General features: G+C 40.3%; 2 protein-coding genes across 3 annotated transcripts in view; one reads left to right on the forward strand and one right to left on the reverse strand.

The window, feature by feature from the left end:
* Positions 1 to 17: 17 nt before the first annotated feature.
* mbd4 (methyl-CpG binding domain protein 4) lies at positions 18 to 3770 on the reverse strand. Of its 2 annotated transcripts, none has more exons than XM_046055913.1 (8): positions 3473 to 3770; positions 2953 to 3267; positions 2202 to 2833; positions 1203 to 1268; positions 942 to 1076; positions 678 to 827; positions 433 to 536; positions 18 to 330 (listed from the first exon to the last, which is right to left on the reverse strand). In XM_046055913.1, the coding sequence occupies exons 2-8, from the start codon at positions 3243 to 3245 to the stop codon at positions 256 to 258; spliced, it is 1455 nt and encodes a 484-aa protein (XP_045911869.1). In that variant the 5' UTR covers positions 3246 to 3267; positions 3473 to 3770; the 3' UTR covers positions 18 to 255. The 2 variants fall into 2 exon arrangements, with proteins under 2 accessions (XP_045911869.1, XP_045911868.1); XM_046055912.1 differs by having other exon boundaries at positions 3442 to 3770.
* ift122 (intraflagellar transport 122 homolog (Chlamydomonas)) overlaps positions 3590 to 12901 on the forward strand; it is a 23617-nt gene continuing 14305 nt past the window's right edge. Inside the window, exons 1-16 of the mRNA XM_046055917.1 lie at positions 3590 to 3751; positions 5055 to 5121; positions 5209 to 5293; positions 5380 to 5458; positions 5546 to 5622; positions 5739 to 5805; positions 5889 to 6035; positions 6798 to 6873; positions 7829 to 8020; positions 8414 to 8552; positions 8897 to 9099; positions 10765 to 10902; positions 11043 to 11207; positions 11438 to 11635; positions 11917 to 12057; positions 12360 to 12413. Coding sequence (XP_045911873.1) covers positions 3708 to 3751; positions 5055 to 5121; positions 5209 to 5293; positions 5380 to 5458; positions 5546 to 5622; positions 5739 to 5805; positions 5889 to 6035; positions 6798 to 6873; positions 7829 to 8020; positions 8414 to 8552; positions 8897 to 9099; positions 10765 to 10902; positions 11043 to 11207; positions 11438 to 11635; positions 11917 to 12057; positions 12360 to 12413 — 1872 coding nt within the window. The 5' untranslated portion in view covers positions 3590 to 3707. The remainder of the gene's footprint in view (positions 3752 to 5054; positions 5122 to 5208; positions 5294 to 5379; positions 5459 to 5545; positions 5623 to 5738; positions 5806 to 5888; positions 6036 to 6797; positions 6874 to 7828; positions 8021 to 8413; positions 8553 to 8896; positions 9100 to 10764; positions 10903 to 11042; positions 11208 to 11437; positions 11636 to 11916; positions 12058 to 12359; positions 12414 to 12901) is intronic.

Consider the following 12901-nt stretch of genomic DNA (forward strand, 5'->3'; position numbering starts at 1 on the left):
GATGCACTCATGAATCATTTAAACTTTTAAACCACTTAAAACATTTTATTACACATTCAGTCAAACATTTTACAGAAAGGCTAACAATGATATGTTCAGAATGTCACTGTTTAATTTTAAAACAATTCAGGTTTAACATTGCAAGTTCATTAAAATACTAACATTGTTAGATGAAACTGCAGTGTTTTTGTGATTTGACTGATTTTACGTCCGTGCCACAACTGGCCTTCCTTTCAGTTCCTCATACTTTGTGTTTCAGATTCCGAGCGTTTCATGATTCTCCCACAGCCAGGCGTGGTATTTGTTTAACATGTGATCTTCAGGTGTCACCTTTGATATCAAAAATACCAATAAAATATCAGATTTGGCATTAATTATCATTACAAAATGGATGTAATCCACTGAAAGTAAAAGAGTTGGGATTACACTCACCTGTCTCCATTCTCCCACACAGAAGATCCTGTAGGAGTCGTTGCCATACTTCCCAATACCATGCAGCTCGATGGGGTAACGCCACTGTTTAGTCAGATATTCATCTACACAGAAGTAAAAATAATACATTGGGAAATTTTTCTGCCCACTGATTCTAAAACCAAACAAATCTATTGTGACCACACATTAACACTGCAATAATGCTGTGCACAAACATACTGCATGTAGTGGACAAGCACATTCACCTGAGAACCGGATGAGTATTTTGGCTCTAAGCTCATACAGGCCAAGTGGCTTCATAAGTTCGGACATGGGCTTCCAGTCAGCCTCACGGGTCACCTCTGCAGATGGGTAACGCTCAAAGAACTGCCACAGTACTGGTATGGCCATCTTGCCTGGAGTAGTGTATAAAAAAGGGGGAAAAAAGAAAGAAAGTAATGCTAGTCTTAAGCACTTATTGGTACAATACTGTTACAATGCAATGTGTGTATGTGTATGTTAGATCTTACCACTGGTTTTATTCAGAAAAATGGTGGCCACCAGGAGCTTCCAGGGGTCATGGAAAAGTGTCTCCTGTACGAGGTTGTAGGGAGAGCGAGGGGGTGTCCACTTCTTGAAGGCTTTCCTCCTGGGTGGGCTAAGGCCTGTTTACAGACAGTGTATATGTGTCGTTAAGCCACACTCAATTTCATAAATGTTGAGGTATACTTAATATACACACACACAGGCTTTCTCTGCTTCTTGTATTAAATTAAACATTTTAACTTTACCATCCTGGAGGGGTTTCCTGCTGAAATAAGGGCTGGTTTTTCGTTTGTCCTCCATGCTCTTGGACTCTAGGCAGACATGGAAGATTTATGTATATAAACCATAGAACACATTTCTTATGACACATAATACACATATAGATTTGCAAATTAGAAATCAGGGTATATAAGTAAACTATAAACATGTCAAATATTTCTATGCATGAACCCAAACACCTTACAAATAAAGGATATATTGTTATACTGTAGAAAATAATTCAGTTGAATGATGTCACTTCCGACAAACTGGTCCCAGCTCTTGCTTAAACTAGTCACTAATCACGTTTGTTTTTTGATTTTTCATAGACTTATCCTGCTATCTACCAGCACCTCATTGTTGTTGCTGTGCTCGGGGAATTTTTTGTTTTTGTTTAATATATTCTTCTATTTCATTAATTAATAAAATTCCACCTAAAACAACACGTTGCTGGCTAAGATGACCATATATATTAGATTGTCTCTGAATGGAAAAATTCTGAGAATTATACATGACTTTTCTTTGCTTTGATATTGGCATCAGCAATTGAAAACCCAATATCTCTCCACCACTAAATCATCATTTATGTGTTTGATGCCCTTAAAGAAATACACTGCTTGTTACCATTTAAGTTACTACTTGAAACCTGATCCTGTTGCATATAGTGTGTGGATTCAAAAACCATAGGAACTCTATTTCAAACAAACAAATCACATATGCACTAAGGCTCATCAAGCCTATTTTTTTAGGTTCTTTGTGTTACTTAATGTAGCCTAATTGGCTTCTTTGATTTGTTATGTATTTATAACTTGAAAAATATGATTAGCTTAAACTGAAAGAAGAAAATCTGACAACTGTGAAATTGTACTGCACTGTATAATATGCCAAAATCAAAATTAAAAAGTTTTTAAAAAACAGTAGATCCCGAGAAAACTAACTTTAACAGCTGCTATTACAAGCTGTCTGACAGCATATGTCATACTTACTATTCTGGGAATTGCTCACTGGTGTGCAGCTCCCACCAGTGATGTCAGGTAACAACACCTCTTCCACATCCCAGTGACCGTCAGCATTAGCATCCAGTTCAGAATTAGGCTCGTTGTCACCTTCGCCGTGAATCTGTATCTCATCTTCACCTCGTTCATCTTCACTTTCGTTCGCACTCTCGGTGGCAGCTTCAACATTCAGACTCGTGTGAGAAGGCTGCGAGTCTGCTGCCTGATCTTCCTTGTGAACAATAAAATAGTTTTGTTGGTTACTGGAAGGAGCCAGTCTGAGTAGCTTCTCTCTCAGCAGACCCACCCTCTGGGGGCTCTTCTGCAGTTTGACGCCATCCACTGTGGTTGAAGGTTTGTCATCAGTTTTGTCACTACACACTTCTAATACACGTGTGATCCCCTTGGTTAGTGGTGAATCCAGTACAGTTTCTGTTGTTTGCTCCTGCTGTCCAGCTGCATGTTTTTTCTTTCTTCTGCTCTGTTTCACTTGGGAGGGAATTGTGACGACATCGCCTTTGGATGCAGTGAAATCGAAAAGGTTTATGTCTAAGTTCCCTTCTCCATCTTTTAGGAGGAATGTGTGCAGGGATGCTCTTGACCGGAACTTCCGCCCTTGTGGACTTAAACAACAGAAAGATCAATTAGACACTGATCTAACTGAATCTGCAATGCACTTTAGTCATGATGATTACATAGTATGATTACATACAGAGATGATTACAAGAAAACACTGAGTCACCTTGTAATGTAGATGTCCAGTTTGCCTGCTGTCTTGCCCGCTTTCCTCTGCCTCACCTCTCTGATCCAGCCATGGGGCATTGTGGAAGTGTGACAGGAAACATCCTCCTTGCGACTTTGGTTATTTATGTCTCCACTGGTCTCCAGCTGGATATCACAGCTAGCAGAGTGCATTTTGAGATGGGTGTTGTTATTCCTGAGCCCGGTTAAGACAGTTGTGGAATCTGAAGTGGTGGTGTCAGCCCTGAAATCATTTTCCAGCAGCTGACCTTTTACTCCCACATCAGCAGCCATTCCTGGTCTGTGGCATCTTTATCTACAATTTACAATACATACATGACATCCCTCCATTGTACAGTATCGCATAAAGTAGGCAAGTGTCAGAACATTATGGGTGATATTGAACAGCAGACGGTAACGTAATAAGCAGAAAAGCACAAAAGTGTTAATATAACTTAACTAGACTTAATCAAAGGTTTGCATGACATACATGAAGACTGGTTAAATCATTCCTTCCTTACAGGCGCGTAAGACAATTGTGGGGATTGATGTCTGTACTCGTCCCCCCCGAGTACTTTCTGATGTCAACACCGGAGTGGAAGCACCAAGCACGCAGGAAGTAGCGAGCAGATCCGAGTCTGCGCAGTACGACAGAATCATGAAAACAGAGCTTAGTATGAAAAAACGACAGAACAAGCAACAACAACCTGTTGATAAAAAACCCATCTGTCCGATTAGCTTTTAAAACAGGTGGAAATGAGAGCCGTTCTAGCATGGAAAGAAACAATTCGTGAACAATGGTGAGTGTCTGGATGTTTAGGTTTCCGTTGTCAACCTGGTTCCGATACTGGAACGTAACGCTAGGGGGTTAGCAACGGTGGTTGCTATGTAAACTACTGTTAGCCAGCTAAGTTACCTTAGCTAGCGTTTGCCCCACAGTAATTCCATTAACGTTCATAAATGATAGCGATACTAAAGCTGGTGTATATTTCTTGCATCTAAGATGCCATTAAAACTGTTTGTCCTGTCAACAGTGAAGCATGTCACATTTCTGTTGTAGCACGTTAGGTCGGAGCTAACGTTAATGTTTAGCTAGCTAACTGTCGTGGCTAACGTTACAAATCATTGCTTGCTGTGACTGACATTTTAATTTAAGAAGTTATGTATTTATTCCTCTGTCAATCCGAGATTACACATCAATATATAACTTTATTTGCTTTATCGGTGAATGTTTTATAGTTTTCACAAAGTATTTAAGTTACTTTATTGATAGGGCTACAACTAACGTTATAGTTAACTAACGTTAACGTATAGTAGACGTATTTTATTTTTTATTGTTAAAAAATATCATGTTAGTAATTATGGTCATCTTACTGGTTGGGTTTTTCCGGAGCTTTCAGACTTACTTTCTGCTTTTACTTTTAGGCTGAATGTTCGGGAAAAAAATAAGAAAGTGGATATGTAATACTAGGATTTTATTTTTCTTATGCTACAAAGTACATTTATTTGTCATATTACAACAGGGTTGTAAATTCAGATACCGTTTTGTGCAAAAAATATAAAATAATATACAGAAATAAAATTTTTTTGCATGTGCCGAGGATGAACTTGAATTTAAGAGTCTCATAGCCTGGGTGGAAGAAGCTGCTCTGCAGTCTGGCAGTGCAACAGCAGATACTTCTGTATCTCTTGCCAGATGGCAACAGGGTGAACAGGCTTTGGCTGGGTGGATAGGATACTGTCCTTTAGTATCCTTTGGGCTCTGTGCAGGCACTTCACCAATATCACAGATGCTCGGTAGATGTGTATCAATGATCTTCTGAGCAGTTTTAATCACCCGCTGCAGAGCCCTCCTGTCCTGGGCCATGCACATCCCATGCCAGTTGGTGATGTTTCCTGTCAGCATGCTTTCTATTGCTCTGCTGCTTTTACAGTTATAAAAGCATCTACCAAAAACAGCAAATCCTCAAATTTGAGAAGCAATGAATGTTTGGCATATTTCTTTAATAAATTACTTTCACAATGAACGGATCATTAAAAAATGTTGTTTATTGATTAATCAGTCATTTAATTCAGTAACCATTTCACTATTCTCTTTTTCAGTGTTTATGACCTTGCCTTCAAGCCAGATGGCAGCCAGCTCATCATTGCTGCAGGACTTCGTGTCCTGGTAAGGCATTCTTGTTTTCTTTGACCAAGTCACTTTAAAGTTTACGTACATTATTTTTACATTTAATTTATTGTGTTTTTTTTGCAGGTTTATGACACAGCAGATGGATCTATTATTCAGCCTTTAAAAGGACACAAAGACATAGTATACTGTGTGGCCTATGCTAAAGATGGTACTCAGCTGTCTTTCCATTTGTAAACTACATTTTCCTGTATCAGTCATCATTGTTATCTTACTAACTAATGCGTTCTTCTGCAGGTAAAAGGTTTGCCTCAGGGTCAGCAGACAAAAGCATCATAATCTGGACGTCAAAACTGGAGGGTATTTTAAAATATACGTAAGTGTGACTTTTGCTCATTACTTTAGTATAAAGGCATCCTCTGCAGTGTGTATATCTTCACGACTTTTCTGTTTTTTTCTGTAGTCACAATGACTCTATCCTATGTGTTGCCTACAACCCTGTCACTCACCAACTTGCCTCCTGCTCTTCTGGTGACTTTGGTGAGTGCACCATGAGTTTGAGTCTATTATGGACTTTATTACTATTCTATGAACCTATAAATACTTTAGAAGGAGAGATGCGGCACTGGATATCTTTGTAACCTTTGCATTTTCAGGTCTGTGGTCCCCAGAGCAAAAATCTGTGAACAAACACAAAGTGAGCAGCAAAATAACATGTTGTGGGTAAGTGATGTCTGTAGTTATAACTGTCTACAACATTGACACACTGTAATGTGACACATGTTGACGGGTTTTTTTGATTGAAGGTGGACAAACGATGGCCAGTACCTTGCCCTTGGCATGATGAATGGAGTGGTGAGCATTCGGAACAAGAATGGAGAGGAGAAGGTCAAGATAGAGCGTCCAGGAGGCTCCTCATCTCCTATCTGGTCCATAGCCTGGAACCCCTCTAAGTTAGTCTTTATTAATTATTGCAGCACAAGATTGTAGAAAAAATAAAATGGTATCTTATCTTCACCAATTTATTACATTTTAATGCCTCACACTTGCACACACACCAGACACGTCGGCACAAGCACTGATGTGCGAATGAGAGTTCATTGCATTTAAAATTAATAGCTTATGTGGGACCAGCAGGTGGCGGTGGTCAACCAGTCAGTGGTGGAACTGTTTTTTTGAGGGAGAGGATTGATACCCTGGAGCAGCTGTCTCTGCTCTATGATGCCCCCTACGGCCAAAGCCAGGAGGTCAGCTCTAGCCACTGCACAGGATGACAGAATATCTTATTGGAAAGAAAAGGGCAGTCTGGAAGATACAAATTTGCAAGAGGAGGGACAAAGATAAGACACACCAGATTTATTATCATTGAGTTGCTTTCTTGAATAGGATTGGTTAATCTGCCAGGGAATAGTTTCTCTTGAGCTGCAGGGATTCAGTGTCTTGCACACTTAGATGCATAGATGCAATACATTAGGTTTACTGTATATGACAATAATAAAGTAAAACAAAAATAGATACAATCCTCTGTCAATTACAATTGTTGAGCACCAAAATATAGTCAAGCTAAAAGCGTTTCATTGTTGGAGGAAAGGGCTTTAACAAACATCCCTTAGGTGGCCTCTCTGCTTTCATTATCACTGTTATCATTACCTAAACAACCAAAGTCCTGTCAGTACAGTATATTGACAGGAAAGTATTTTTTCGTATTTTCACAGGGATGAACACAATGACATTCTGGCTGTGGCAGACTGGGGTCAGAAGCTGTCCTTCTATCAGCTCAGTGGAAAGCAGGTAAGCAATATCACAGGTCTATGTAACGAAAATACTGAATCCCAAATTACCATATAGTATGCCTAAGTACAACCAACAGTGACTTTGCAGTTTACATGTTATGTACATACATACATACATACATACATACATACATATTTACTGAGTCTTTCTCATGCAGTATGTTCTAATAAATCAAACCTTTCTCCTCTGCCACCTCAAACTGTTTAAAAGGGCATAAAGGTGACTGAATGTAGGCAGTGGGAAATACCAGAAGACTAATAATACTTTGAAACACTTTAATCTCACCGAATGTGCTGTCACTTGCTATAGCAATAAGGTATTACTTGAGTCTGTTTATCTGTCCAAAATATATAGTATTGCAAATACTGAGTTTAAGACCTGTGTTTCCTGTTATAATCAGACTGTCAGGGTCTATTGAAACAATAACAGTACATTGGAAGTGATCCTGCTATGCCTTAATGGCCCCCTCGCTGTCCCTCCTTCCTCCTAAATTCCCTGTGGGCAGTACTGTAATCATAGACAAATATGCGCTGTTCATTACTCTGCCGTTAGGCCTTGGGCTTATATATTGTCGTCAGCCTATTTATCTATTTAAGTGAACACCCTGGTTTGATTACAGCACCAGGAATTGTTTGCAATAAAAGAAAATAACTATGGATTGTCGGGCAGCTTTTTTCCAGAGTGAGGAGAAACAGATGCACAGAGTTGGGAAACTAATATGAAGTTGTGCAAATGGACTTTGAACACTAATACAATAGAGGCTTTTTAAACCGGAGAAACGCTTTTGCCTATCTTTTCACTCAGAGGGATGGTTGAATGTACTATGAACTTTGATGTGTTTCAGCCCAGACATTAGAAAGTGTTGGCCCAGGCCCATGGGCAATAAATATCAGAAATACTTGTTTTATTCTATTTTTTTTTTTATGTCCATTTCTCTCTTTGTCTCCCTCAGATTGGAAAAGACAGGACTCTTACCTATGACCCTTGTTGCGTCAGCTACTTCACCAAGGGCGAATATATTGTCATGGGCGGCTCTGATAAACAGGCCTCCCTCTACACTAAAGATGGTGTGCGGCTAGGTGCCATTGGAGAGCAGAATGCCTGGGTGTGGACGTGCCGGGTTAAGCCTGACTCCAACTTTGTGGTGGGTCAGCACAGCTTGTGCAGCCATATATCTAGAGAAGTTAGACCTACCCTTAAATAATAGTGTGTGAGAGAAAAAGCAGGGAAATGTAATGTAAAACACTGATAAAAGTCACTCCTGTACCAGTCTCCATTTGATTCATTTTGTTGATTTGATAGCACAGCGACTACACAGATACACAAGTCATTTTATTTTACACTAACACCTTAGCAGCTTTTCCTTTTGCCATATTTAGCTGAAAGTGATGAGGCATACAAGAGAGAATTGGTTGCTGGCAAATTCTCTCAGTTCTACTGTGTAGATGCTTTAACAACAGGAACATTTTCCCACTCTCACAGTCTTTTCTTAGAGGTGTTAATAGGATGCACTGCTACATTGTTATCTCTTATCTAGGTGTTGGGCTGCCAGGATGGGACCATTGCATGCTACCAACTTATCTTCAGCACAGTTCACGGCCTCTACAAGGATCGCTATGCTTATAGAGACAGCATGACTGATGTCATTGTCCAGCACCTCATCACTGAACAAAAAGGTGCACTTCTGCTTTAGCAACAGGATATTGAGTTTCATAGAGGACCTATTGTGATGCCACTCCAAATGACTGAACTTTAAACATTAATAGGAATATACTGTACTTTTTAAATCAACAAGATTACTATTTTGTAATGTGTTGGCAGTCTGGAATCTGTTTTTATAAAGGAAAGGTGTCAGCCCATTTTTATCAAAAACACATAAAGAGAAGAGCGGCATGACAGCAATAGCTGGGATTGTAACAACCTGCCCTGAGAAGACCCATTCAACAGGATGCGTGATAATTCATCTTTCTTCACCCTTCTCACATGCCCACTCTCTCCCTTCATTTCCTTCTTTCCCTAGTGAGGATCAAGTGTCGGGAACTGGTGAAGAAGATCGCCATCTACAGAAACCGCCTTGCTATCCAGCTGCCTGAGAAGATCCTCATCTATGAGCTCTATTCAGATGACTCCTCAGACATGCACTACCGCATCAAGGAGAAAATTTGCAGGAAGTTTGAATGCAACTTGCTGGTGGTCTGCTCCCAGCATATCATCCTGTGTCAGGTCAGAAGAGACAGAGTTCCATAGTTATTGTGCCGCGAAATGCTCATAAAAAAAAAGCATCCAAAACACTCCTCATATAATAAGACAAACAGTTTTCCTTCAGTCATGCTTCTCAGACTAAACTCTTATGACCTGCAGTGCCATTCTTCTTCTTTGTAAATTAGACTAATGCACACTTGACAGAGGCCATATAGACGTTTGAGCACTATTAACATGATGGAAGCAGAGTGAATCAGTGTTCCATTCAACACTAGCCCAAACAGCCCAGAGAAAATAATTTCATGAAATTGCTGGTTTCCCAGATGTTTCTGTCTTGTTTGCAAAAGGCCCCAGCTGTCCATGTGCTCTGCAGGCTCTGTCTCTCTCCTCTTCTCAACCCTCTTCAAACTGGATAAAGTAAGAAGTTGAATGAAGGGGAAGGACCACAGTCTGCTGAACCAGTGGGTGTCCCTCGGGGGTTCCTTTCTGCCTCTTGTCTCTCTGTTGTATGTGTTTGACAGAGGCTGGTAGGGAGGAGGAGCAGCCACTGAGGTTATTTCTCTTTAAATCTGTCTGTGACAGAGGTGCTTCAGATCTCTCTAACAGGCATATTCATGTTTCATGCCTCAGACAGCTTTTAGACCATATAAATGGGCTGTGCACATATGGGCATATGTATATGTCTACATCAAATCAAATCATTGATTATCTTTATAGCACTGCTTTCTGACGTTGAGCCACACTTTGCAGTGTTTACAAGAACAGTGTGTTAAGATTTGTTAGACATCTATAAGTATTTTTAAATAATGTAAAGGGTGAGATTAAGAACTCTGAGCTACCTAAGTGCAGTGACCCTGCAAATCAGAGCACTGTCAACCTACTAAACTTACTTCACCCACAAGTCACAATTTGTCACAATTTCCTGCAGCTAAATGTTGACAGAGATAATTATCGTAGGTCAAAAATCAAATACGCATGTATCAAACAGTCTCGGTTCACTGTCCCATTCAATAACTCAGCATTACAGAAATCTTGGTGTCATTTTTGATCAAAACCTCAGCTTAGACAAACATGTTAAATCAATGCTTCAATCCTGCTTTCATCCTCTCAGAAACATTTCAAGGATCAGACCATCTCTCTCTGCCAAAAATCTGAAATCATGCCTTTATAACTAGTCAGTTAGATTACTCTAATTCCCTGCTCTCTTGGAAAAAGTTAAAAAAAAAAATCCCTCTCCTGTCTCCAGCTCATCAAAACCTTTGACTCTGACTAAGCAACCTGGCTTCCCCACACTGGCTACCACTTGCCTTCAAGTTACTATTGATTAACTACAAAGCCCTGAGAGGCTTAGGCCCAAGTTATTTAGCAGATCCTTTAGTGCCTTATGTCCATTCCAGCTCCCTGAGGTCCTCAGATGCGTCACTCCCGGTTGTTCCTAGGTCCTGATTTATACTGAAAGGTGATTGAGCCTTTGTACTTCAGAGACTGTGGAATGAACTGTCTGAGGAGATCAGGGCTGCAAACTTTCTCTCATCTTTTTAATCACTTTTTAAAAAAACTTTTACTCTGTTTTTAACATAGTGTGAAATAATAAAAAACAGGAACATTTGGTCCAGCTGAACCAGTCGCTGTTTCATGTGTTATATGTAACTGTGGTCTCACCTTTCCCATGATGCTCTTGTGCAGGAAAAGAGGCTGCAGTGCATGTCCTTCACCAGTGTCAGGGAAAAAGAATGGGTGATGGAGTCTCTAATTCGCTACATCAAAGTGATTGGTGGTCCGCCAGGCAGAGAGGGCCTGCTAGTAGGGTTAAAGAATGGAGCTGTGAGTATACTGTTGACATCAACATTTATTGTATATGATAAATGCATTTTTATGTATATAACTGGATTTAACTAGCATTCGTATTGATGCTGTATTGCAATGTACTGATGTTGTGATGCTGGACTTCTTCTGTGATATAGATCCTGAAGATATTTGTTGACAATCCGTTTCCCATCACACTGCTGAAGCTGTCAACGTCGGTGCGCTGCCTGGACATGAGCGCTTCCCGCAATAAACTGGCCGTGGTGGATGAGCACAACACTCTCCTGGTCTACGACATCAACAGTAAAGAATTGCTTTTTCAGGTCAGCAGGCAGTGGGTTAAGGGTATGGTAGAAGAACCTAACTCAGCGGATTTTAAAACAAATTTCAGAGATGCAGTGGGATGGAATAAAATACTTATGTGAATGTATATTTTGTATGTCTGACATTTTACTCCTGTACTCCTGCCTCATCTGTGTTCCACAGTCACCTCAAGACCTTATTTTCCAGCTGCCCTCCTTTATGTACCCCCTATCTTATGCTCTCTCTGTAGGAGCCAAATGCTAACAGTGTGGCCTGGAACACCCAGTGCGAGGACATGCTGTGCTTCTCTGGCAACGGCTACCTCAATATCAAGGCTAGCAACTTTCCTGTGCACCAGCAGAAGATGCAAGGCTTTATGGTCGGCTACAACGGCTCTAAGATCTTCTGTCTTCACGTCTACTCCATGTCTGCTGTGGAGGTGCCTCAGGTGTGTAGCATGTTGTCAACTGGTCCTAGTCTGGAGGTAATGACTGTGTCCCACGCGGTCATAATGTAGAAATGATAGCACAAAATTGCCCATGGGCGGTACAACTTAAATATCACAGTATTTGTACTACAAAAACAAAAATCAGTTATTAAAATCAGTTATTAAGACAAGAATGTAATAAAGATATAATTGGTGGTCCTCTTCTTATATATGGATTTTATTTGCAGCTGTTTGCACAATGTAATGTTTGTAATGCTTTTTGATTTTGTTGGTCTGCCCAGTCAGCGCCCATGTACCAGTACCTGGAGAGGAAGATGTTTAAGGAGGCCTACCAGATCGCCTGTCTTGGTGTGACCGACAGTGACTGGAGGGATTTAGCCACAGAGGCCCTTGAGGGACTTGACTTTGACACAGCCAAGAAGGCCAGTTAGACACACACACAACAGTCTGATTATTTTGCTAATTTCATAAAAATGTACAAATAGCAGTTACTCCTCCAAATGTGGTGACAGTAGCTTCGTCTTACTCTTAGGTTTCATATCATCTGCAATCACCACCAGTTTACATCATGTACATCCAGGCAGCCAAATACAAACGCAAACAATGTTAAAATTATATCTTTAGGATAGGATTTTTAAGAAGCTGGTATTGCAAAAGGAAACACAAAACATCACGTTCAGAGAGGCCATCCACTAAATGATTTCTCATCTTTTCCCATTTTCAGGCCTTCATTAGAATCAGAGACCTGCGCTACCTGGAGCTCATCAACAGCATCGAGGTAATACCTACTCTTCTGAGTTTGCTGATTTCTGCCCCGTTCAAAATTGTCATTCATCAAAGTTAGATAAGACATAGGAGCATAGGAGAGACTGGGCCAATCACAGCTGTTATGGTCATCATACTTTTAATGGCTACTCTTAAAAACCCTCGAACAAGGGAGGAACCTGTATCCTCAGTGACCTTATTGCGTCCAATCCACATGTACATACAAGTAAATATATGCACAAAGCAAAGCACACACATTGCTTGACAATATACATGCAGAGTAATGTCTTTTTCAACTTGGCTAGTGCCAGAAGAATGTTTCTGCTTTTCTGGCTTTTGAAAATGGGAAATGACCGACTTTGGAAGTGTGCTTTTTTCATTGAAATGAAAAAAATGTTTACCGATGGCTTAAGACTCTAGTGTGGGTTCAAATTGAGGCTGAATGCATCCAGGAAGCCAAATGTTTTTAGTATGTTCTGTGTTGTTTGACTCATTGCATTC

This window comes from Micropterus dolomieu, linkage group LG08 (assembly GCF_021292245.1).
Source record: "Micropterus dolomieu isolate WLL.071019.BEF.003 ecotype Adirondacks linkage group LG08, ASM2129224v1, whole genome shotgun sequence".
Taxonomy (NCBI): domain Eukaryota; kingdom Metazoa; phylum Chordata; class Actinopteri; order Centrarchiformes; family Centrarchidae; genus Micropterus; species Micropterus dolomieu.

Excerpts from the sequence above, each read along its gene's own strand:
- mbd4 (XM_046055913.1), bottom strand. The coding sequence starts at position 3,245 with ATGGCTGCTGATGTGGGAGTAAAAGGTCAGCTGCTGGAAAATGATTTC. Across the intron at positions 1,269-2,201 it reads AGTGAGCAATTCCCAGAATA|AGTCCAAGAGCATGGAGGAC; the intron begins GTAAGTATGACA and ends ATGTCTGCCTAG. Across the intron at positions 331-432 it reads GTGTGGGAGAATGGAGACAG|GTGACACCTGAAGATCACAT; the intron begins GTGAGTGTAATC and ends TTGATATCAAAG.